The sequence below is a fragment of the Hippocampus bargibanti genome, linkage group LG02, assembly GCF_051943395.1.
Source record: "Hippocampus bargibanti isolate YZ-2025 linkage group LG02, ASM5194339v1, whole genome shotgun sequence".
NCBI classification, from domain to species: Eukaryota; Metazoa; Chordata; class Actinopteri; order Syngnathiformes; family Syngnathidae; genus Hippocampus; species Hippocampus bargibanti.
In genome coordinates, this window is record NC_142735.1 from 27,871,293 (window position 1) to 27,897,196 (window position 25,904).

Genomic DNA, 25,904 nt, shown 5'->3' on the forward strand with positions numbered 1-25,904 from the left:
GGCAAAGCACTACCTCCCTTCCAAAGTCTTATTTTCGATGCCAACCTTCCCTGTCGAATCGGGTGGCGCACAACGTTGCAGAAGAAGTTTGGCCACGTCCAGGCTTCCGTACTTTGAGGCAACATGGAGGGGAGTAAATCCTTTCTGAGGAAAGTAGACCAAAGACCATCAATTGGTTACTCATGTGACCAAACAAATGTACTGAATGTATACATCAGTGTTGGGCTGTGTATTTTGCAGGGATGAGCATTGCATCACTACTTGACGGAAGCTATGTCAGTCCGTTATTGACAACCTTTTTGCTGACGCACGACAAGAAAGTTACAAAAATGCGGGGATGAACACAAGCAGGGTTGCTTCCAGTGACTACGCCTTGGACTTCCTGGACGCACCAAAGACATGTAATCTCCAACGAACCGAAGAAGAAGCAGAAGAGGAAGAAGAACAAAAGGAAGAAGAAGTAGAGTAAGAAGAAGATGGGCTTTTATAGATTTCCAAGACAGCAGTACAGCTGGGCTTGGATGATACACTTGGTCATCATGTCGATCTGTATCTGAAATGATTTAGGGGAAAGGGGTGTCAAACTAATTTTTTTGCCACTGGCTGCATTGTTGTTCCGGTTTCCTCTCGAGGGCCGTTCTGAATTTGGGGAAGCGATTCGAATGTTTCATCCCCTCCAAATATTACATCAAGTAATTAATGAGTAGTTTTCAATTTTGAAATAAAAAATAATGACTGTTATTGTGGTTTACATGGGAATATTTGAAATTTTGATTTCAAACTTTACGTCTATGTAAGCTCTCATTCATACAGGAGTGGTCCATCGATGAGAAGGTTCCTTCAGCCGTCATCTGTACTTCTTTCAAAGGAGTACAGATGACGGCTGAAGTATTACATCGATTTCAAACTTGAGCAAGCATCATGGAATTTCACAAGTTTGATTTGCTTTTCAGGGCCAAATAAAATCATGTGGCGGGCCAGATATGGCCCCCGGGCCTTGACTTTGACACTCCTGGCTTAGACGGTGTCAAACCTATCACGTTGCTTCTGAGGTGTTTTGTGAGTTGAAGACTTTTGCTCAGATCAAACAACCAGAGCATGGGAAAATGCTGTTTTGTTTTTCTGGGGTGAATCTGAAATCTGATTGGTTGAACTAAGAAAGCGACCCATGGAAGCTTCACCCACCTTTGTGGCCAGTGAGTGCGTAGCCCCCGCCTCCAGTAGTACCGAGGCAGTCTCCACCTGGCCCTCCTTGGCGGCGATGTGGAGAGGAGTGTAGCCATTGGCTGTGGCCGCATCGGGGTGGGCCATGTGTTGCAGTAGTAGCTGGACAATCTCGGTTTTCCCCAGCCGGGCAGCGATGTGAAGTGGGGTCTGCTCTTCCTGAAGACGGGAGAGGAAAACATGGCTTTAATATTCGGAATATTCATGAGTATTTTTCCGAAAATGGCGCTCACCCGAGCCCTGGCGTCGACCATTGCTCCATTTCTCAGCAGACAGCGAACCACCTCTACTTGACCGGCCCTGGCTGCCATGTGTAAAGATGTTTCGCCACGCTGCACAGCACGTTTGGTGTCATTATGTCATCGCGATGAAGCAACACGACACCTTTCACTCACAATGTTGCTCCTGTCTGGAGAAGCGCCGTTTTGCAGTAGCAGCAAGACGATGTTAAGGTGACCCATGAAGGCCGCCACATGGATAGGCGTCAAACCGGACTGCGCGCAAGAGGGGAAAGCAACAGTCAGCCGGTCCACTTCGGAAAAAAATAAACGTGCCGGATTATGTCATACGGTACCTCTGTAACGGCCTGGATTGAGGCTCCGTGTTTGACCAGCAACTCCATGACTTTCACCCGGTTCTTTTTGCAGGCGATGTGTAGGGGCGTAAAGCCGTTCTGTGAAATGAGCGGCTAGGTTTTGTAAGGCGCTTATCACGGTCCTTTCAAATGAGGAAATCAGAATAAGGCGGTGGTACCAATGCTCGGGCGTTGGGGTTGGCTCTCTTATCCAAAAGCAACTTGGTCACTCTGTAGTGGCCGCAGTGGGCCGCCACGTGTAAAGCTGTCAGGTAGTCCAGAGTTACGTCGCCGATGGGCGCTTTGTGCTGCAGAAGGTGTTTGACGCATTCCACGTGGTCGCCTTGGGCCGCCATGTGAAGGGGAGACAGGCCGTTCTGGGGAAGAACACCAAAATCGAGCGCTACTATTATCGCCGTACTAAAAACGATGTCCACGTTGCCCCTGGAAAGAGTCATTTATCAGCGTACGTGATAAATGACTTTATTCAGTTGGCTTCGTCATTGCAAGTGGCCTTAAAATTAAATTGAATCGGAACCCTGTTAGACGACAACGGTTTTTGTCGTTGTTCTTTTGCTGTGCACCCCCCTACAATTTTCTGCGATGAGTCGCGTAAGCATGACTGTACAACCGCGTACACGAATATTGTCTCCATGCCACTATTGCTTTCAACGCGGCGGTTTATGCAACGATGCCGCCAATTTATGCATTTTTTTCTGACGGCCGCCATGGGACGTTCCATGGCTCCATAGGTAAGAGTGAGACACGGCGAATATATGTGCCGCGGAAGATGCAGGTTAATTGAACTATGGTAAGTACGTGTGTGGATCGTGCATTTAAAGTGGCCCTCCGAGTTGAATGGGAATGGGAGACAACCAGTGGTGAGAAATTGTTGACCAAAACTGGCCGTATGCGAAGACCGACTTTTTGGGGAGGAGGAGGAAGGTGAGGACGGCTCTCAGTTACTTGCTATGTTTTTGTAACGAGCCCTTTTAGTGAGTGCTAACGTGTTTCTTTCGTGTCTCAGTGACTTGGTATGTTTTGTACCAAGACCATTTACTGAGTGCTAATGTGTTGCTGCCGTTACTACCGTTGGTCTCAGTGACTTTACCAGCATATATTTTTAGCCATCCCTGTTCGGCCTGTGTTACTACCGTAATGCTTGTTGTGTTGCTGCCGCGTAACAGGCACTGTTTTGAAACAAAAGTTAAAGGACAACCGACGTCTCCGGACAAGTTGTGTCCATAATTTGTAAAATGGCTTTAAATTACTTCTATTGAGCATATTTTACAAAGATTTCACCGCATATAGCCATATTTTACGTTTTAAGACTCTCGCTGAATACTCTGGAAGTCTTGTTTTTGAGTTGGTGACGAGTCCGTACGTGACGTCACTAAAGGACTGTAAAAAAGACACATTCTTCCATCACGTCAATGTATTTTGCTGTACTTGTTTGGTCTGGGGACCTCGTGTTGCACCCAAAAGCCGCCAGAAGGCCCGAAGAGGGCGTCCAAGCGCCATATAAGGAATTTGTCAGCCTATGGAAACGGAGGTGGCCACAGGAGGTCGCCATTTTGTGCCTCTTTTTTTGGTTGAGAGATTTACCCCCAATATTGCCTCAAAATGGCACAAATAAATTCTTCAATCGATTGCAAACATGTATGCTTTCCTCTTCAGAACTATTTGAATCATATCCATAATTTGATGTATAACAAGAAAGCATATTCTCCGAATCTGAAGCCATTGTTTTAATTCACTAGCAATGCTAGACGCCTTGGCGTGACGTCACGAACTGGGGGCGGGACTTTCTGAAAATGCCCAATTCGCAGCTCAATTTTTTGCATATTTTGGACACTTTAAGTCATTGTTATTGGTGTCTTGCATTTGACTAAAAATATCATACTGCGTGTTTTGGGTATTTTAGATGCTATAAAACGTTTTTCTGGTGTGAGTTAAAAAACAAAAAAGTGACGTTGGTTGTCCTTTAAGGTATATTATTGAAACTTTCTCTGTGTACCATCTTTCTTTCTAAACATCTCATTTATAGACAGGTGCGGTTTATGTATGGACAACATGGTTTTTCCTTTAAAAATGTACTGGATGAGGCTAATAATCCAGAGCGCTCTGTAGTCCGGTAAAAATATATCAGATTGATACCTTTGTCCTGGCTAGGAGGGGCGCTCCTCTATCCAGGAGAAGCTCCACGGCCGTCTCGTGTCCACTTCGGGCGGCGCAATGGAGTGGCGTGAGGCCATCCTACATCGGAGAGTGCATTTTCAGCAGCGGTTCCATTATTTGTTTTCCCATGACCCGCTTGTGTACGAGCCAGAAAATGTATTGTTCCAAAATACCCGGAGAAAACCACACCTAAAAAGCTACATGGAGATATATTTGGAATATGTGATAGATTACAAATCTAATGAATAGGATAATGAAATAGCTGAATGGACAACCGGCACCGCCGAGGGATTTAATGCACTTCCCCCACAATACTTATGAATCGCTGGGCTCGACGGAGAGATCCAATAGATTGATTGCGCTTGCTCAGAGCACTCACCCTCGTTTTGGCGTCGATCTGAGCGCCACGATCCAGAAGAAGGCAAACCATGTTGGTGTTGCCTCGCTTGGAGGCGACATGAAGGGGGGTGATGCCATTCTGAGAAGGGGAAGGGAGCTTTGCTGTTACAAGTGACGCGAAACATTTTGCAATTTGGTGTGCGATCAGTTTGGCGAGTTTGGCGCATGGACAGCTTTATTGTGCCTTCTGCCAACATTGCGCAAGAGCATTGAAGGACTTTGCCTGTTACTATGTCACTAGCATAAATAAATGAACAACAAAATCATGTTATTTCTAGTTCACAAATGCTAATCATTCTAGCAGCTGAATGAAAGTGGACCTTGGTAAGTGCCCGTGCGGAACACCGTGCAATCTTGCCATGGGATGGGCGCGGCGGGTTTCTCAGCGCTTACCCTGGCGAGGAAGTCCACGGCTGCCCCTCGGTTCAGGAGGAGCGTGGCCACGTTGACGTTGCCGTAGTGAGCGGCGATATGCAGCGGTGTGAATCCGCTCTGGCGGGGCGGGAATGAGAGCAAAGATGTCAAGAAAATACATTGGAGCACAGCGGGCATGCCTCGGAATCAAATGCCGGCGGGGTTGGAAAAGTGGGACAAAAAACAAAAACAAAAAGAGACATTTCACAGAAATCAAAGCGACACTTCATGCAACAAGCAATTCCAAGTAAAAAATAGGGAAAAGTGCAGAGAGAAACAATATGAGCAAGCAATCTTGCAATTGCGAACATAAATAAATACTACCTACAAGATTAAATTATATAGAAACAAAACATTAAGATTTTTCTCGGAATTTGCATATATGCTGAGAAATACACGCACTGCAGACATTTTCCTTTTGTTGCTTTATTTATTTAAAAAAAAAATGCCGTTTTTAACACATCTTTGACTGCCACTTTTTGAATCGTCCGATGACTGCCCATCAAAGATTGGCCAAAATTATCAGACAAACTAGCTACGTTTAAAGATTGTTATTTTGACATACGCTCACCATTTACAAAAGTTCTACAAGAACATCTCTGTTTTTTTTCATTTATGACACACAAATTAATCTAATTACCACTTGTCCTTTATTGCAGAGCATGAAATTTGTCACTAAGATCATTCTTGGTCCTCTGCATTCGTGAAGCAAATTCGTAGATCGTCTCAGCATTTATACAAAAAGGGTAGATTGTGTCAAACTTATTTTTTTACGTAAAACCAAAAATACGGAACATATGCTGATTTAACGTCATTCAAGAATTGTCATTAGTCATGAGGATTATTGTCAGAAATGTTAGATTACACGGCGGCGTTGGCGTAGTTGTGAAATGTCAGCCTTACCTTGCCATTCTGTACATTTTGGTCCGATTTAATGTGAAAGAGTTGTTTACAAGAGTGCTGAGAATTCAGTGACGGGCGTGATGGCTTCAAAACGCTCCACAAGTCACAAAAAACACAATGCGGCACTAAATTAAGCGATGGCCGTGTCCATGCAAAGTGGCATAGGGAACTCCAAGTACCTCACGAGGGCTGCCAAGAATAACTAAAATCATTTTCGCAATGGCGATCCATTCCAAATACACAAAATAGATTAACATTAGAAGGTTCTCCGAGACTAAAGGGGATTTGGGGCATTATTTTTGACACACCCCTTGAAATGGCCAAAAACCCAAATTGGCTGATTCAAACCAAAATGGCCGATATCCATTTTCCAGCTAATTTCTTTACGAATACAGTGGGGCCTTGGCTTACGAACTTAATTGGTTCCCAGACAGAGTGTGTAAGGTGAAACTGTCACATCTCGTCGCCGTCCTGGGCGCGCCCCGCCCCTCCTGTCATCTCCTCCGCTGCTCCCTGGAGACGGCCCCTCCCATCATCACGCACCTGGGTTCCCACAGCTGTTTGTCATTCCCGTGATTGTGCCTTCTGACTATATCTACCGATTGCGCTATCCAGTCTCCGTCGGAATATTTCGGAAGTCACCCCCACTACTACCTTGCTGTCAGGTTCGCTATTTCTTCCATTGCCTTTACGCACATTCCCCACTTTATGAGTTTGTTGTTTTGCATGCGTGTTCCAGTAAAAGACTTTACCCTGATCTCTGTCTCGCCGTTGCATTTCGGATCCAAGCCTTCCCTCCTTCCCTCGCCACTCGAGCCCGGCGTCCTTGCCTCGAGTATCGTAACATAATATTCCGACCACCCATGGATCCCGCCGGCGAAGACAGATTCCTCACCGCCCTCTCCATGCAAGCGGAGCGTTCGAGCCAGATGGCGCAAGCCATCACGGAACTCCGCCAGATCACCACCTCGCTGGCTCAACGATTCGAGACGGTCGAGGAACGTCTGGCAGCCCTCACAATTCGGTCCTCCCCGTCCGCGGGTGGGCACCCGCTCCCGCTACCCAACCCCTCTCGCTACGCAGGCGAAACCGGGCGTTGCGCGCAATTTCTCATGCAATGCGCGCTCGTGTTTGAACAACTGCCGCAAGCCTACGCTAGCGATGAGGCTAAGGTAGCTTTTATCACCAGCCTGCTCAGGGGAGACGCCGAGACGTGGGTGCTGGCCATCCGGGAGTCTCGACCGGAGCTGTGCACCTCCTACCCGGACTTCGTGGCAGAGATTCGCCGGGTATTCCACCATCCGGTCACGGAAGTTGAGGTAGAAGGAAGACTCCTCGACTGCGTCCAGGGGTCCCGCTCGGCTGCAGAGTACTCCGTCGCCTTCCGGATTCAGGCCGCTGGCAGCGGCTACGACGACCGAGCGTTGAGGGGGGTGTTTCGTCGCGGGCTTAACTCCGATCTCAAGGACGAACTGGCTACACGCGACGCTGGCACCACCTTCGACGACTTGGTCGACATAGTCATCGGCCTTGATCACCGCCTTCAGGAGCGACGGAGGGAGCTGAGCGGTCGGCGGCCCGACGAGCCACGAACCCGGTCGTTGAGAACCAACGCCGGCAGCGAGCGCGTGCGACGTCGGGAGATTTCCCCCGAACCCATGCTGATTGGTGGGGGGAACGACCGCATCGAACCCGGGGCTCGCCGCACCCAAGGCCCCCAACCAAAGACCTCCGGCACATGTAAGTCCCTGTCGAAGAAACGACATAGGCGACCGCGGGAGGCAAAACCCCCTACCCCCGTAACGCGATTGGAGCTGGAAAGTGAATTGACTGGGCCTTCCAGCTCCCAAACAGTGCGGGCATTAGTGGACTCGGGGGCCGACGGGTGCATTATCGATCCCGAGTTGGCAGACTCATTGGGCTGCCAACTTATCGACCTCCTGCCCCCCAAGGAGTTCGTGGACCTGGACGGAGGACTATTAGCGCGAGTCACGCACATCACGGCCCCGCTCAAACTTCGGGTAGCGGGGAACCATGTGGAGCACCGCCAATTTTTAGTCATGCCCTCCCGGAATGCGCCATTGGTATTGGGTCTTCCCTGGCTCAATACCCACGACCCATCCATCTCCTGGGAGGGTCCCACCATTCAGGGCTGGAGCCCCTACTGCTACGCCAACTGCCTACGGTCGGCTACGGCAGGGCAAGATCCCTCCCGCGATGGCCCGCCCGAGGCCATCTGCCTCAAGGGTGTGCCACAATGTTACCATGACCTGCGGGAGGTGTTCAGCAAGGACAGAGCCCAATCCCTGCCACCCCACCGACCGTATGACTGTGCCATTGACTTGCAGCCAGGGGCTCCATTACCGGACTCCAGACTTTACCACATTTCACAACCGGAACGGGAAGCCCTGAGCACTTACATAGACTCCTCTCTAGCGGCGGGACTCATTCGCCCGTCGCGTTCCCCGCTGGGCGCAGGGTTTTTCTTTATCGAGAAGAAGGACGGATCCCTGCGCCCATGCGTTGACTACCGGGGCCTGAACGACATCACCATCCGTAACAGATACCCTCTCCCCCTCATGGATTCGGCCTTCGCGCCCCTTCAGTCCGCCACCATGTTTTCTAAATTAGACCTTCGCAGCGCCTACCATTTGGTCCGTATCCGTGAGGGGGATGAATGGAAAACAGCATTCAAGACACCTTTAGGGCACTTCGAATACCTGGTGATGCCGTTCGGGCTCACGAACGCGCCCGCCGTTTTCCAAAATCTGATAAATGATGTGCTCAGGGACTTCCTCAATGTTTTCGTTTTTGTTTACCTCGATGACATTCTTATTTTTTCCCGCTCTGCAGAAGAACATCGGCAACACGTCCGACGGGTCCTGGCGCGGCTCCTGCAAAACCGGCTCTACGTGAAGGCAGAGAAGTGCGACTTCCATGTCCGCTCTCTGTCGTTCCTGGGGTTTGTCGTGGAGCAGGGGCAGCTCAGGGCCGACCCCGCCAAAACCAAAGCGGTGGTGGAATGGCCGACCCCTAAGACGCGCAAGCAGCTTCAGCGGTTTTTGGGGTTTGCCAACTTCTACCGCCGCTTCATTCGCGGGTATAGTCAGAAGGCACTTCCCCTCACTAACCTCACGTCCACCAAGCTCCCTTTCAGGTGGACTCCCGATGCTGAGGGGGCATTCAACCGCCTCCGTCGTGCCTTCACCAACCCCCCTGTCCTGCGTCATCCCGACCCCGAGCTTCCGTTCACGGTCGAGGTTGACGCATCCGAGTCCGGAGTAGGGGCCGTCCTTTCCCAGCGCTCTCCCACCGACCAGAAGCTACGCCCATGCGCCTTCTTCTCCCGCCGGCTCAGCCCCGCCGAGGCCAATTATGACGTCGGCAATCGGGAACTGCTGGCGGTCGTCCTGGCCCTGCAGGAATGGAGACACTGGCTTGAGGGAGCTAAACACCCCTTCACCGTCTACACGGATCACAAGAACCTGGCGGCCATCCGGTCTGCCAAGAGACTTAACTCGCGACAGGCCCGATGGTCACTCTTCCTCACCCGGTTTAACTTTTCTCTCACCTACTGCCCAGGGTCACAGAACACCAAGCCCGATGCCCTATCCCGCATCCATGAGCCGGCAGAAAGGGAGGAGACCACCACCAACATCCTGCCGGCCCAACGCATCCTGGGTGCCCTGAGGTGGGAGGTTGAGAGAAAAGTTCAGCAAGCCCTGGGGACGACCCCCATCCCCAGGGGCTGTCCTAAGGATCGCCTGTTCGTCCCCGCCCCTCTTCGCACGGAGGTGCTCGTCTGGGGGCACACCTCCAAGATTGCCTGTCACCCGGGGGTCAACAGGACGATCCAACTCATCGCCCAACGGTTCTGGTGGCCGGGGTTCCGAAGGGACATCACCAGCTTCGTGAAAGCCTGCCCGACCTGTGCTTGTGGGAAAGCTTCCCACCAGCCCCCGGCAGGACTCCTCCAACCGCTACCGGTGCCGTCCAGACCCTGGTCTCACATCTCCGTCGACTTCGTGACAGGCCTCCCCCCCTCCCGTGGCAAGACGGTCGTCCTCACCGTTGTGGACCGATTCTCCAAGTCGGCCCACTTCGTCCCGTTAACCAGGTTGCCGTCCGCCATCGAGACGGCTCAACTCCTGGTTAACCACGTCGTCCGTCTCCACGGGATTCCGACGGACATCGTGTCGGACCGGGGACCGCAGTTCGTGTCCAAGGTATGGAAGCGTTTCTGTCGGTCCCTAGGGGCGTCGGCGAGCCTGTCATCTGGATACCATCCCCAGACCAACGGACAGACGGAGAGGAAGAACCAGGACCTGGAGGCGGCCCTCCGGTGCGTGTGCCTCCACAACCCGGCGTCGTGGGCCCTGCACCTACCCTGGGTGGAGTACGCCCACAACTCCCTGGTCTCCGCAGCCACAGGTCGGTCCCCATTCATGTCCGCCTGTGGCTATCAGCCGCCCTTGTTCCCCACACAGGAGGGCCAGGTGGAGGTCCCGTCTATTGAACATCACCTCAGACGGGCCCACCGAGTCTGGAAGGAGACCAGGGACGCCCTGACACGCACCGCATCCCGGAACCAGCGGTTGGCGGACCGTCATCGGAGACAGGCACCCAACTACCAGGTCGGGCAGGAGGTGTGGCTGTCCACGAGGGACCTTCGGCTGGCAGGGTCTTCAGCCAAGCTGGGCCCACGCTTTACGGGTCCCTTCCCCATCGAGGCCATCCTCAGCCCGGTCTCGGTGAGGCTCCGGCTGGCACCCACCATGAGGATCCACCCCGTCTTTCACGTTTCCCTCCTCAAGCCAGTGGAAACCAGCTCCTTAGCCCCCACGCCCACCCCCCCACCTCCCCCCCGGATGTTGGCCGACGGACCGGTCTACACCGTGCGGGAGATACTGGACTCCAGGCGCATGGGCAGAGGAGTGCAGTACCTGGTCGACTGGGAGGGCTATGGACCGGAGGAACGACAGTGGGTCCCACGTGCCTGGATCCTCGACCCATCTCTCATCCGGGCGTTCCATGCGGCTCACCCTTCCAAACCTGGTGGGCCGCCAAGAGGCGTCCGTTGAGGGGGGGGCACTGTCACATCTCGTCGCCGTCCTGGGCGCGCCCCGCCCCTCCTGTCATCTCCTCCGCTGCTCCCTGGAGACGGCCCCTCCCATCATCACGCACCTGGGTTCCCACAGCTGTTTGTCATTCCCGTGATTGTGCCTTCTGACTATATCTACCGATTGCGCTATCCAGTCTCCGTCGGAATATTTCGGAAGTCACCCCCACTACTACCTTGCTGTCAGGTTCGCTATTTCTTCCATTGCCTTTACGCACATTCCCCACTTTATGAGTTTGTTGTTTTGCATGCGTGTTCCAGTAAAAGACTTTACCCTGATCTCTGTCTCGCCGTTGCATTTCGGATCCAAGCCTTCCCTCCTTCCCTCGCCACTCGAGCCCGGCGTCCTTGCCTCGAGTATCGTAACAGAAACGTGTGTATCCCAAAAATTAATTTCCCATAGGAAACCATTAAAATGCGAATAATCCGTTCCCAGGTCTCCATAAAATATAATTCTCAACTAAATAAGCCTTAAAACTACACACACCATACATTATTCTATGTATAATACATGTGCTATTGTATTGTAATGAAAGAAATACACTGCACTGTATCAAAAAGTCACTTTATTTACATTTGATTTCTGACTTGTAAGGTTTTAGGAAACTGAGGCATCACATTATCATTCATCATGTTGATGATACTCATAGCCACAGTCTTTTCTGGATTGAACTGTTCAATAAAAGCCTGCACATCACAAATTATTCCATGCTGCTTTCAAGGATTGAAGGGTAACATCATGCAGACCTTTTCCATCAGCTGAACACAAAGATACTGTCACGTTCCAAGCGTGACAGGGATAGCTGACTCGTTGGAATGTTAATAAAAGGTGTTGGATCCTTAAGCAGGCAGCAGAGACGTAGGTGCTGGCATAGACTTTATGACAACAAAAGGTGCGAGTCCGATGATTCCACTATCAAGCTAGGCAAAATAAAATGGAACGCGGCAAGTCCAAGACACTGGCGAGGCGTCGTAATCATGTCACTGGTGAGGTGACAGCGACTCGTTGAAACGTCCCGGTATCGGTGATCACGGAATTGACATCAGCTGGCGGAGGTCGGTAGCGGCGGCCCCGCCCCAGCTGTCAACTCGCACGTGACAATTTCGGTGTCATTAGTCATGTAAAAGCATCGACTAAATAACGCCTTTGTGTAAAGCTTTTAGGCGAAGGATGGTAGCAATGGTGGACTTAGCATACACAAGCTCTTTCTTTGTAGAATGGTAGTAGAAAGTTACTCTCAGGAAAGTGACACACAGCGTGGGAAATGTGTCAGGCTGAGATTCAGAGAAAGGGGGTGTGGAAAGGCAGGTCCGCGACGTCTCTCTCTCTCTCTCTCTCTCTCTCTCTCTCTCTCTCTCTCTCTCTCTCTCTCTCTCTCTCTCTCTCTCACGATGTGTGCATTCAGAGAAAGGGGGTGTGGAACGGCAGGCCGGATTCGTCTCTCTCTCTCTCTCTCTCTCTGTCTCGAGCTCGCTCTGGATCGACTTGTGCATTCAGAGAAAGTGGGTGTGGAAAGGCAGGCCGGCTGGGGCGCTGTTCCGTCATGTGCTTAGGTGTTCTTCCGCGGAAGATTACTCCGCCAGCCGTGGTGGGGAGTGTGTATCGCGAAAAGTAGTGTGTAATCCAAGGTTTAATTTTCATAAATTTAACGCGCGTAAACCGAAAAGTTCATAAGGCAAGGCGTTCATAAACCGAGGCCCCACTGTACATGTATCTCAAAATGCAAAATATCGGAAAATTCCTCCTGAAAACCTCAGATGAAATTGAAACCTGGCCGCAAAACGTTCTCAAATCTATCATTTCTTGAAGCATTTCACCTCAAATGTTCCCACCTAATGCCAAAAAAGCACAAACACCATCGTCATGATGATCTTTACAAGGCTTTGTGATAACTATGTTGCTGAACTTTTACATGTTTGAACATAATACGGATGACTATGGTTGAATTTCAAAATTTGGCAGCCCTCAATTCCACCGATTATAAACCATGCAGCATACCAGTGTTGAACGACAAGGTTTTTGTCCCCCCCACCCAAAAAATAAAAATAAAGGGATGTTAACATTTAGTCAGAGTCGCCAATTATTCACGTTCAACAGACAAAAAATTAAAACATACCCGAAAAAGACACAAGGAAAGCAAAAACACGGGCAAGTGTGGCTGTGCAGTGAGGCCGCCAAGAGCAATGGTGCTGAGCGGCAAACTAAAGTGATGCTTTGAACATCGTACGGTGCTGTGGAATGCGACGGAATAAAAAAATCAACACAGACAAAAGACAGTCCATAAAAAAGACCCCCCAAACATCATATACCTCAGTCGTTCTATTGACCATCATCTGAAGCAGAAGACATGATGGAGGAACATATGAGTGCTGGTGTGAATTCACTTCAGTGAGCTTATCTCCAAAAACGATCTCGCCAACATACCTTAGACTGGACATCGGCGTTGTGGTCGTTCTGTAGAAGCAAGGCCGCCGATTTGGTGTCGTCTTTGCGGGCCGCGATATGCAAGGCGGGCAAGCGGACTTTCCCTTTGGTATCATTCTCCAACAAGATTGAAACCACCTGGTTGTGACCCTGCTGAAGGGCGATGGCCAGAGGGGTGAAGCCATCCTGTCGAGTATCGGTGAGAGGCGCGTATGTGAGCAAAAAAACTAAACAAACAAGAAACCGAAACCCTGCTTCGACTATGGCAGTTCTCCTCACTTCCGTGGCAGTGCTCTGGTTACCACCGTTCTCCAGGAGGTATCGCACCACATCCTGGTGGTTCTCCTGGGCGGCCATGTAGAGAGGGGTGAAGCCATTCTGCGCAGTGATACGCGGAGGTCAACCAGAGGCCATATTGAAGAAGGACAAACCCGGTCGTGAAGATTCACCTGAGACTGTGTGTTGATGTCAGCACCTTGTTTGACCAGAATCTTCACAACTTCGGCCTGACCGGCAAGAGAGGAAATGTGCAGAGCTGTGTTTCCTTTCTAAATTGGCAAAAGAATCAAGCGCACATCAGTTAGCGATCTACGAACAAAATTCAATCATCTTTAAAGGACAACCGACAACATTTTTTTTGTTTCCTAACTGACATTAGAAAAACATTCGATAGCATCTAAAATAGCCCAAACACGCAGGCTGATATTTTTAGTTAAACGCAAAAAACCAAATGACTTAAAGTTGCCCAAAACTGCCACTAATAAGCTCAAAACTGGAGAGATTCAGAAAGTCCTGCCCCAGGTTCGTGACGTCTCATCAGGAACCACTTTCACAGAATGCCTCGCTCAAGAATCAAAACATTGGCTTTATAGAGTTCAGATTCGGAAAAGATCCTTTCTTGTTCCTTTCTTGTTACTCATCCAGTTATTTAGAATTTAATCACGGGGTCAAGAAAAGCATTCATGTTCGATTCAAAGAAAAGACTGACTGTCGCAATATGACTGTAGCGTCCGGTGCTTGTGTTGTGCATCTGAGGGGCATTACAATACAAGATGACAGTCAAACCGGGAACAGGTTACACTGTCATCGAAGCCTCCTTTCGGCTACACCACAGAGCTCGGTCCCCGTTCTGAAGAATGTAATCAGCTTTGGCTTGGAAGAGCTCCATTTTACTGATATACGTTCACCAAAATAATTTACGAGATGAATGATCAACCTCGAGAGGAGTTATCCATCGCTAACTCCGGTTAGTTCGTTATCCTTCGGCTCTGGTCCATTGGAAATGGCTGGTTGTCCGCTGGGAATTCGTGTAAACTTACACCTTTATGCGTGTTACCGCAATTGGCTGCCACACAACGATTCACCATCCAGTTATTTATGTAGTTTTCCTTTGAATTTCGTGATCAAGGCCGTGTTTTCAGATGAAAAAAAATACTCAAAATGCATTGTGTATCGCTTTCTCCGTCCGTCTGTGACGTCACGTCAGCATCGTCACGTCAGCATCGTCATCAACTCGAAAACAAGACTTCCCGAATATTCAGCGCGAGTCTTAAAACGTAAAATATAGCTATATGCGGTGGAATCTTTGTAAAATGCTCTCAGTAGAAGTAATTTGAAGTGATTTTAGAAATTATGGACGCAACTTGTCCGGAGGTATCGGTTGTCCTTTGAAGTTTCATTTAAATTGGGCATGTCTGTCCGTCACGGGCAGAGGACTTTTTCCAATTCCACAGTACAGTAAACGGATTATTGCGATGTTTCGAATAAATGTAAAGAGGCTCGACTTGTCTTGGAGGGGTGAGTAACAGTTGAGTTGAGTAACAAAGTGATTTAGAACCTCAAAAGACGGTTTGGGAACTGGTCATAAGTGTCACGTCCAGGCCAATATTTATCACTTGTTTCTTCGTGGGAGATCAGACATGACGGCGTTAAAGAAACTGTGCTTGATAGTGATATGCAAATATTGTTGGCAGTTTTGTCTTGTGTTTTGCATATGTAAACAATAAAAGTCTGACAAAACGCACTTGGAACTTTGGGTGTGGTTTGCCGAGAAAGTGCCATCGTTCGCTGCCGGGAGACAGTTCTCCCGTCGGCCATATAGGCAATCTTTCCTTAGGTTCAGTCCTTTTGTTACAACTTGTGTAACTGTAACAGTTAGGCGGCAAGGCGATGCCAATCCATTTCCCTTTCCAGACTCAGCGGCTGGGTTTTACACACCTTTGTTGCGGAATTCAAGGCCACGCCCCTTTCCAGCAGCTCCTCAACTAGCTCGATGTGGCCCTCCTTGGCTGCTAGGTGCAGCGCATTCAGTCCATTCTGAAACAAACCAACAAACAAACAAACAAAAAAGGATTGTAAGATTGTTGCTTTACTCTCCCCAAGAGTGTGTTTGTGTGGAGCCTCAAACGCCATGTGGGGAAAATATTTTATTTGTATTGTTTTAAAAAGTGTTGCCGGTAAGCAAACGGCCTAGCCGGGAAGAAGTTGCACAGACAATTTGTGGGTATCAATGTGATCGTTTCTGGAAATTTCCGGGAAGTCGTATGAGAACAAAAAATTATATCAGACAATTTGTGGGTATCGATCTGATCTTTGTAGTGGTATATGGTCGTGTGTGTGGGTGAATATGCCGTGTGCGTGTGTGTGTGTGGGGGGGAGTGTTTTTAACCTGATTGCTGGTGTTGATGTCCACTCCCCCTTTCAAGTATTCTATCACCTTGTCGATGTTCCCTGCTCTGGCCGCGCGCAGGAAGCTGGTGTTGCTGTCAGACTGCAACAGAAAGAGATGCGCTGCAGATCACCTCAAAGTAAAATTGGGCCTGATTTTAATGATGCATATCAAACGAAGCGAGGTTGGACTTTCAAGCGTGTGCTAATATTAGTTTCGGAAAAACCTTTCAACGCACCGATGTGAAAATAAACGCCAGCATTTGCGCCGTGTTTCTTTTCCCGCCCCAAAGTCCCGATTTCTGACGTGTCGTCACAGCGTCACCGTGGTGCACGTCCGGTGTGCCTGACGTCGATTTCTTCTGTCATTCGAATCCAGTCCATCACGTACGGTTAGCACGGCCGCTTCACAGTACAGGTTCCATTATGCCCCTGACCCTCGTGAGGATGATGCGGTTCATATAATGGATCAATGGATGGAGTCCACCAAGTCCACGTTTGGCAAACAGCAACAATATCGATATGAGATACTATGTTTTCGCATGAATATCGAACGGAGGACCTTTTAGTTGTTCTGCTCGTCACTAGAAATCGCTGGCAGGGATAGATGTGGCCTCACCGATAGTGAGTGACATCATACAAAGAGAATCAAGTATTTTGTGGTCAACCACATCTTTCTGGCAACAAGCCCCTCAACATCTGGAACATCTTCAGTAAATCCCCACGAACCCCAATGAGCCGCTTCTCCTGCTCTCGTTTGCAAACCAGGAAGCTAAACAAGTCAGAGGCCATCAGTCTGCCTCCCTAAAAATAAGGACAACCCCCCCCGCCCCCCCTGCAGTTGTTTGGCAATCATGCTATTGCCACAAGTTTGAAGTTCTCACCCCGTAAATCCACCAGTTGTTGTTTGTGGCGTCTCCAAAATAATTTTCAATGAAACATGATGTCATCCCAAACCCAAAAAGATTTAGAAGACGGTGCGACGTGGTTCCCCCACCCCTGTTCTAAATTGGAGAAACGACATGTCGTATGAGCAGACCATGTTGTCATTGGAGAAACGTTTCCTCCTTGTCATCGCAATCGCAGTAGTGAAATCTCTTTTTGAGCTGCAGTGTGCCCGCTCGCCTTGCCACAACAGACAGATTATAAAAACTCTAATCCAGGATTTGGTCAATCCTAGTCCACCACCACAAAGTACTGCATGCTCGGAAGCTACGAGTGAGGATTTATAACCGTTGGAAACAAGCTCTCCTGTTACACCGCAAAAGATGGAGGGTGGCTGGCGGTGGGGGTTACATTCAGCAAAACCATAAGAAAGCACAATAGGATTTTATGACTGGAGTCTTACAAAGTAAAACTAGGTTTTGCCAAACTATTGTTTACATAAGGGTACCATGCTTGGTCTTTTGCAGTACGGTATCAGACATTATTTTTCTTCTTTGGTATGGGAGACGATGCCGGTTGGGGTCCAACTAAATGCCTTGAGACAGGAGTCACCCCCCTCTGTACCCAGAAAAGTGCTTGTTTGGCGCCAGTGCTTAGTTGCTTAACAAGTTCTTAGCTCAACCATGTTTTGTTTTTCCACCGGCAAAGAGCCAAGTCATGACATCATCATAAAGCCCCACAGTTTTCATTGACGTTTGTCCACGAGCACCCACACTATTAATAGTGATAAGAATGCGCTGCTAGCATCCGCTAGGTAACTTAGCATAGCTCAGATTGCATTTGTTTGTAGTCAGTAAGAGTCGCCGATGTGCAATCAGCAAACGCTCCAATCTTTCCAAATCATTGTAGATTATCCCAAATCTAGCCGCGAGTCGGAAGTCACATGCTAGCTGGGCACATCTGCCATCATTCAGGGATGAGAATTTCCCGCCCATTGGTGGATTTCCGACTTTTTCAGACCAAAATGACCAGATAAAACTAAATATGTATTCTCGCTTTTTCGCTGTTCTTTTCCTGTTTCGGCTTGTGTTGGTGGAAATCACCATTTTGATTGGATGATCTTGATTTAGGTGTCCTTGATGTTGAAACAGGTAAACGCCCCCTTTTGAATAAGCGGAGGAGTAAAAAATATCTACTTGAATGGTCAGAAGGATTTGCTTTTGTGGAGAGAACAGGTTCAAATTTGATAGATTCGAATTTGCAATGAAGCAATAGATGAAACAGTCGAATGTCAGTGGCACTATGACAAGCTCTATGCTTTATGACAGAAGTTATTTTAAATAATACATTCTGACATTTTGTTGAAATCACATTATATATATATATATATATATATATATATATATATATATATATATATATATATATATATATATATATATATATATACAGTAAAGTCTCATTATATCGATATCGGTTATATCGATAGTACCGCTTATTACGATACTATTTCTATGAACGCAAGGAGAAAATTACATGCGCGCAGGGTCGGATATATCGATAGTCCCCGGTTAGATCAATATTTTTTTCGGACTCCCGAGAATATCGATATAATGAGACTTTACTGTATATATATGTGTGTGTGCGTGTGTGTGTGTGTGTGTGTGTGTGTGTGTGTGTGTGTGTGTGTGTGTGTGTGTGTGTGTGTGTGTATGCGCACGCGTGTGCCCCCCCCGGCTTTTTTTCTAATTTGTCATTCTCATCCCTGATTCTTGCGGTGGGACAACAATTTAGCCAGAGTTCCCCTTCAACGGTTTGACCCGAAACTTCTGTGTGTCCAGAGAATCCTTCCTCCAAATGTGCGATCGTCGTGATAGGTGGTGCCAGAATGTTCCACAACGAACAATTGGCTCCGCCCTAAACACCCGTTTCAGGCGCCAGAGCTCAATCCAATCCCGATGGCGACAAAAGAACGACCTGGTGCTAACCTGGGCACCGGCCCTGAACTCGCACGAGCGCGGTGGAAAAGGCCCCCCCAGCTGCCCCTCCCATCCATCCAGCTGCCCTTCGCAGCACCGTGGAAATAAATGGATGGCCGCACGCGTGGAGTCATCTAAATTCAGCCTTGTGACACAAAACCCGGAAAAACCCTGTTGATTGAAAGAGATGAAAAGCGGACGTTGAGATTAAAAATCACCAGGAGAAATATATGAACATAAATTGTGTCATCCAAGCGGCCAGTAGCAGGCAGGGATTAGATAGGAAAACAGATAAAAGCGAGGGCTTTTGCCAGCAAAACGGCAAAATAACGCTTGGTGGGGATTGAAGGGCATTTTGCTCGAGGGTCAAGACTGAGCCGGTGAAAAGGAAAGCTTTTCACCATTTAACTTCGCCCATCTGCCTTGATCAACGGATATTTTTGGTCCGGGAAATTGTGCTTGTTTCTTCCCAACGGGTTTTTGTCTGGGTAGATGTATTTGTTCAATTGGATTTCAGGCTCTATTTCTATATAAGACAGGGGTGGCCAAACTTTTTGCAAAGGGGCCAGATTCGGTGTGTTAAAAATGTAGGGGGGCCAAACTTGGCGGACATTCTTTACGTATAACAGCAACTCAATAAATTTCCATTCTGTGTTTCACATTTGCTTTTGTATTTTCATTACAGATAATCTGAGCATGTGCTTTTAAACGTGCAGATCAAAATTGAATTGACATTAAAAATCGAAAGTGAATATTCACTTCAAACGTGAAACTTCACTTTTTTAAAAACTAACACTAACTTCCTAACAGTTAGGGGAGAAGTAATTGTTCTTTTGTTGATTGTCACCATTTTAGAAATAAAAAAAATGTAGAAAATCTGCATTTTATAAAATTGTGGGGCTCATTCAATCAATGACTCATCTACTAATTTGCTGTTCCTAATTGAACCTGGAGATGGCAGCACTTAGCAAACACAGTTAACAGCGCTACTGCCTAATGTATTAATTCTACATGCGGGCCAGATGTGATTGATTTTATAACGGAGGCTGCGGGCCAGATGAAAATTGACCACGGGCTGCATTTATCCCTCGGGCCGGACTTTGGACATGTCTGATATAAGCTGTCCACAAGGCTTTCAGAATCAAACGTGGTTGCCCACTTCAACTGTATTAGCAACGGAACTGTTTGTCTGACCAGTCCGATTTCAAATTCACCTGTCAGTCATTTTCTGACTATATTCGCTTGGTCGGAGCGAAATTGATGCGGCCAAATTAGATGAGCAGAAGACATTTGGAGACATGTCGACACATGGTCACGTTCAAATGTTTCATCCGTTTGGTCTGAGGAATACTTCAAAATCATTCCCCAGAAATGAGCCGGCATTTTCCAACATTTCCCACGTGATGGCGCTAAAGTGATAGATTTATCGACCAATCCCTACAGAAGACCCAGGTACAAAATGCATAGCCTGCCTCTGCTAGCGCACGCTAACTTTCAGAAGATAGCAGATCCGTGTCTGTACAACAAAGGTCCACTGATTTATTTTTAGGGTTTGCACCGTGGCAATGAGTTAAGGCACACTGTCAAATGCCACGTGGTGTCAACAGACAGGACGTGAATGATTGAAAAATGTGATCAAGTCACAACAGCCGCCGGGGGTGAACGCATCACGGATCGTTTTAGCCACCTTTGATTAAACACGGGTGACATCAATGTCAGCCTTTATTATTTTTGGGAACTCGCTATTCCACCAGAAAGTGTGAACCACCTCATTTCTAATTTGTTCACATTTGAAAACAAATCAAAGACTTGCGCACGGAGACACCGTTTGGAGTCATAGCTGATGTCACACTATTTTTTGTAGCCTAAGATGACATAGGTTGTCGCCAGTGTCCTGGAAAATAGGAAAGTAGTAATTTGGTGTCAAAGAAGTATATACCCAAGTGATGCATAGAGACTGAGATATGAAGATCTTTGTATGTTGCAGAGGAGCTAACTAAGCTAGCCTGGCAGAAGTTAAAGGTCGCCCTTGTATAGTGCTTGTGTTTTTGCTGTTGTTTAAACTATGACTAGACCAGCATGTTGAGGGGGCGCAGTCAATTACTCAATTTTACAACATTTGCAGAAAGACTTCCTCACTCATGTCTGCCAGACAAAATTCATCAAACACATTTTTAAGGCAGCTTTTTTTCTGAACATAACACTTCAATTTATTGAGAACAATAAAAATAAACATTTTGACACACGACAGAACAACAGGACTGATCATCTCATGTCAACAACAATGGTGTTGGTGATGATGAGGCGTGGATGACAGGACGTGCGATGGGATAACCACTCTTCAATAAATGAGGGTGGCATGACACGGGGTGGTTCCCGAGTACCTTTCGCTTTCGTTCTGCCTGCTCTCGGGAGCGGCGCCTTCTCTCCTTAGCTTTCTCCAGGGCCTTTAGGTCCGCAGGTGGATCCATTTCAGACCTGGCCTTCTTAATGTGGGCAGCGGCGTGCGCCATGGCTACCCTCAAACCGTTTCCGTGCTCAGACAAAAGCAAACACACCTGACAACCGTCTCAAGTCCTCACGCGTGACTGCCAAGGGAAGCCACTTCCACTGGATGCAGATTTTGGAAAAGTGAGGGAGTGGGAAGCGGTTGGTGACGGGAGCAGGGCTCCACTCTATGGGTTCAGAGCAACAAGCAGGGCTCCGAAGACTCTCGGAATCTCTCCCAATTCCATGTGCCAAACGCTTCTCGCGTCGTGAGAGAGAGAGGTGGTGGGATTATGCTCGGCTAGGCTGGTGGGGGAGGATGAGAGAAAAACAAGCGAGAGAGGAGTGTGTGTGGAGGGCGGGGGGGGGGGTGCTGAGCATCTGCAATGGTCTGCACACGGGAGGAACCATCTTTGCAACCAACAGAGGGGGGTGGATTGCCAATCGGCAAATATTAAGAGAGTACGTATTTCCAAAAAGCAGCAGCAGGCTACGCATTTACAGTATACCGATCACGTGGCAATCAGATTGCACTTTGCAAGAAATTGATATTGAACAAAATAATCACCTTAAATATACTATTGCTAATACTAATAATAAACAGATCAGATTCACCAGGTATGCTAATTACGAACTTGTATGTGCAGAGTGCGACAGTTTTACGCTGACCAACCAATTAAAGTTCAGGAAAAAAATTGGAATGGAATAAGCTCGAACCCTTGTCCTCATGAGCTAACTGGAGGCTCGACCACAAGAGTTTTGTCAGAGTACCGCCTGAATCTTTCAGTTTAAGCCAACAGACATATTATTCTTTTCTCACTATGGGAAGAAAACCAGAAAATGTTGTTCAAACGGAGAATTGAACTCAGATTGCCTGTGGATGCCGTCTTTATAAACAATGACACCACCTTCAGTCTGGAGTTTGGCATTACATTTTAGAAGAGGATCGTCCTGTGACCCACAAACCGCATTCTTGGCATATTGAGTGTTTAATTTTTTTTTTTCACATTATTAGTCGAACAGCTGCAACTGCTTTGAAACTGCAGTTTGAGCTCTTACTGTTTGCTGGAAAGTCAACCACACTGGTCTTGAAATCTCCACACTTTCTTTACTCTGCTTCCTATAGGATGGATTTCCAATTCTGGCTGTAGGAAACTCTTTATGGTCACACTTAAAACGTTTATCCTGGTTCATAAAAATTCCCAAGGATATCCTTTTCCCTGCTTTTCAGTGACTCTTCCAGTCTCTCCTGATCTACCTGCTGATGCCACACCTAAGCAGGGGTGTCAAAGTCCAGGTCTGCAAGGGCCAGTGACGTGCGGTGAGGTTCATTGCTGGTGAGGCACTGACGTCATCGATGACGTCACCGCTCATCTCTACTTAGTATTTGAACGGTAAATGTGAAAATTCAGCGATTTTGAAAAAAATCCTAAAACGGTGAAGTTAAATGGACAAGAACTTTAAAGTACAAATCACTAAATACATCTAACTGTTTAATTTATTTTTTCATTTGATATTTCCATGACAGCTTTCCATGGTGACAGGTGAGGCACTGCCTCACCTGCCTCCACTGACTGCACGTCACTGGCAAGGGCCCATTTCCAACTTGTTTTACATGTCTTCTTCTTTCAACACACCTGATTCCAATCATCAACATCCAGAACCCTGATAAGGGTCTTGATCATTTGAATCTGGTGTGAAAGAGGAGAAGGACGTTGGAAACGTGTAGGATAGTGGCCCTCGAGAAATGGAGTTTGAGACCCCTACCTCTCAACTCGTTTACTTGCATCTGAGAATACTCTGTTCCATGGTCAGGTACTGTTGATCCATCATTAGGTGTCGCCTTGGTCTCGCATTGAAGTGGACTATTTATGTCCATCCATCCATTTTCTGATCCGCTATATCCTCATATGAGTCGCAGGGCATGTTGGATCCCATCTCAGCTGTCTTAGGGCAAGACACTGGGGACACCCTGAACTGGTTGCCAACCAATCACAGGGCATACAAAAACTAACAACCATATGCAGGAGGCACAATTTAGAGTGCGCTGCATATGCCAGGCATGTTTTTGGAATGTGGGAGCATACCGGAGTACCCAAACAAAACCCACACATGGACAGGGAGAATATGTGGACTCCAAACAGGAAGGCTCTCACCGGGATCAAACCCACGACCTCTGGACTGTGAGATCAACAGGCAGACCGACGCTTTATACATTCGTTATAATTCATCTTGGAAATTTTTTGGGGTGTGCTTTCATGGCTCAAATTGTCATTACTTTTCCCATTCAGTTCCTCGTCAGAAAATGACAGGTTTTAAAATTCCAGCAAACTTCTTGGGGAGTAGGGTACAATGAAGGCTTTATTGTTATGGATGAGCCTTCAGAACGCTGAAGGTGGAATGGGCCAACGTTTGCTCCTACACAAGCTTTTGCATCCAAACCTGACCAAAAACATGAGCGTCCATTGCTGAGTTTTCTTAAATGAATGAAATAACTGTCTTACTGATACGTTTTTGCCTCCGTAAAGCAGTACAGATACGTCTTGAAAGATGCAAGGCAAATAAACTTGCTTTTTCTTACCTGGCCTGATTCCCCAACCACCATTTCTGTGATCACAGGTGCTCGGAAGGGAAGCCGGGAAGAGTGGACCAGGTAGTAAATATTGCATTAAATAAAACAACAGCACTCTGATGCGGAATATTCAAGCCAAGAAGGAAGAATCGCACATCATTTGAGTGTTTATACTGGCGTGAGATGTGAAAAAGGGAGAATAGGTTTAAGCGCAGGACAGTCCTGCTGACTGTGTGGATTAGCGGTATTAACACCGTAGGGCTAATTCGCGCACAAGCACACACCTACACTCGTGTGCAAGCGGCCGAACGGTTGGGTTTTATGCTTAGAGGGGATTAGGTGGCCAAAGGCATTTTCGAGTGACCTAGAAACAGGTTGAGGCAACAAAGAAATCGTGGTGAGATATAATCCCTGATGCGTTGTTTGTTTCACATTTTTTTTTTTGTGTCAGGGATCAGGCGGACGGCTTGGTTGGTGCCGCACCGTAGCGCAAGATCACTTTTATGACTGTAGCATGGTTAAAAACTGTCGTTCAAGTGTTTCAGTGGTTCTTGTTTATTGTGGGCACATTGCAACGACAGAGGACATATTTCAGCTTTTGGGTTGACACAGATATGTCAATCAACCAAGATTTGAGCATGGGTTGATAAAACCTGAAGATAATTCATTGGCGACTCTCAAACTTTTTTACACCAAGTTCCAGTCCCCCTTTCCTGTGTTCTCCAAACAACAATTGACTACATGTGTCATCTCCGTAAACATGAAACACAACTAACTTCAGCAACTGCCTAAGAAGACCGTTTCCATGCCGCACTTTCGGTTGGCAACGGCGTGACCAAGATTAGCAGGTTGACATTACGCCACAGCCTATGGTAGCGCCGTATTGGTGACATCACGAGTCAAAGGGAAGTCAACGGCATGCCTCTCAATGAGCGAACGTCAAAGCACAACCCTATCAATCAATCATACACACTGACCACAGCCCATACACGCTCATCATCAGTGAATCTAACCCTCAACCCGAAAACCCAAACCCGGCTCGCCCAAATCAAACCTACGGCCCTATCGTCGACCATATCCAGGCCCACCCTGGATTGGCAAAACCAAATCAAACCAGAGCAACTGTGAAATCATTTATAGTGTTAACCAAATCACAATTGGCCGCTAGATTCAAATCAACCGTATGAGATCAAAACTGCCTTTTTCCCCTGCCACACCCAAAAGCATCCGTTGTGTGATGAAATCTGGAACCAGGCAACACAAAGAAGGAGTCCGGACCCACCCTGTCATGTGAGAGGCGCCTCCTACTACAACTAGCCAAGGCACAGAAGAGGTGAGCACAACAATGAAAAGCGCACGCAAAGATCTCGCCAAAATTGCCATTTGAGTCGCTTTTGTTTACCTTTTTGGGTCTTTTTCTCCTCTGTCCCAAACCATTGAGGCGGTCACTGGGGTCCAGTCTGTATTGGTAGTCCTCACTCATTTCTGAGCCCCCCTACCAAAGGGGAAAAACAAAAACAAATGTTGTTGTTGTTTTTTTTTTTTTTTTGGGGGGGGGGGGTTGTTTTCTTTATACCCACTTCAAGCCCCACCCTCCTCATCAGAACATAACCGTCAAGAATCAAAGTCCAGATAGTCTGCGAAGACGGTGCGGACAAAGCGCACAAGCAGAAGGTGGAGTAAGGGGGGTATGAACACGGGGGGAGTTGGCCGAGGGGGGTAGAGGGGTTGGAGGAGGGAACACAATGGTGTTGCCATGGCAGCAGATGTCACCAGTGTTTATCTCGAAGCCTCACCCCGGTAGCAAAACAACCCATGCAAATGTATGCTGACCACACGGGAGACGGCTGGAGCTGCAAAGAATTACAAATCATTATGGAAGTAAACTCGTCATTTAAAAAAAGGAAAAAAAAAAGATATTTGTGTGTTGTCGCAGGTACTGTCATATTTGCAATATAAACTATAATTACCGCATTACAATAAAATACACTTGATTTTTTAAAATCCCATTTTATTATTTTAGAGTTTTCAATATAATTAATGCATGAAATACAATAAAAAATAATTGTTTACAAGAT

The 25,904-nt window shown here is 47.6% G+C and overlaps 1 protein-coding gene across 25 annotated transcripts in view; it reads right to left on the reverse strand.

The window, feature by feature from the left end:
* ank2b (ankyrin 2b, neuronal) overlaps window positions 1-25,424 on the reverse strand; it is a 48,932-nt gene extending 23,508 nt beyond the window's left edge. For 9 of the 25 annotated variants that reach the window (XM_088990665.1, XM_088990672.1, XM_088990671.1 and 6 more), the window contains exons 1-16: window positions 21,152-21,583; window positions 15,905-16,006; window positions 15,454-15,552; window positions 13,686-13,784; window positions 13,516-13,614; window positions 13,237-13,422; window positions 13,122-13,145; window positions 4,769-4,867; window positions 4,356-4,454; window positions 3,956-4,054; window positions 1,978-2,175; window positions 1,799-1,897; window positions 1,620-1,718; window positions 1,458-1,556; window positions 1,186-1,383; window positions 46-144 (exon numbers count right to left, since the gene is read on the reverse strand). In XM_088990665.1, coding sequence (XP_088846791.1) covers window positions 46-144; window positions 1,186-1,383; window positions 1,458-1,556; window positions 1,620-1,718; window positions 1,799-1,897; window positions 1,978-2,175; window positions 3,956-4,054; window positions 4,356-4,454; window positions 4,769-4,867; window positions 13,122-13,145; window positions 13,237-13,422; window positions 13,516-13,614; window positions 13,686-13,784; window positions 15,454-15,552; window positions 15,905-16,006; window positions 21,152-21,280 — 1,827 coding nt within the window. In that variant the 5' untranslated portion in view covers window positions 21,281-21,583. Of the gene's footprint in view, window positions 1-45; window positions 145-1,185; window positions 1,384-1,457; window positions 1,557-1,619; window positions 1,719-1,798; window positions 1,898-1,977; window positions 2,176-3,955; window positions 4,055-4,355; window positions 4,455-4,768; window positions 4,868-13,121; window positions 13,146-13,236; window positions 13,423-13,515; window positions 13,615-13,685; window positions 13,785-15,453; window positions 15,553-15,904; window positions 16,007-21,151; window positions 21,587-23,835; window positions 24,041-25,228 lie in introns of those variants that run through there. The other 16 variants (XR_016114274.1, XR_016114272.1, XR_016114273.1 and 13 more) reach the window with 8 other exon arrangements.
* Between the last annotated feature and the right edge of the window lie 480 nt (window positions 25,425-25,904).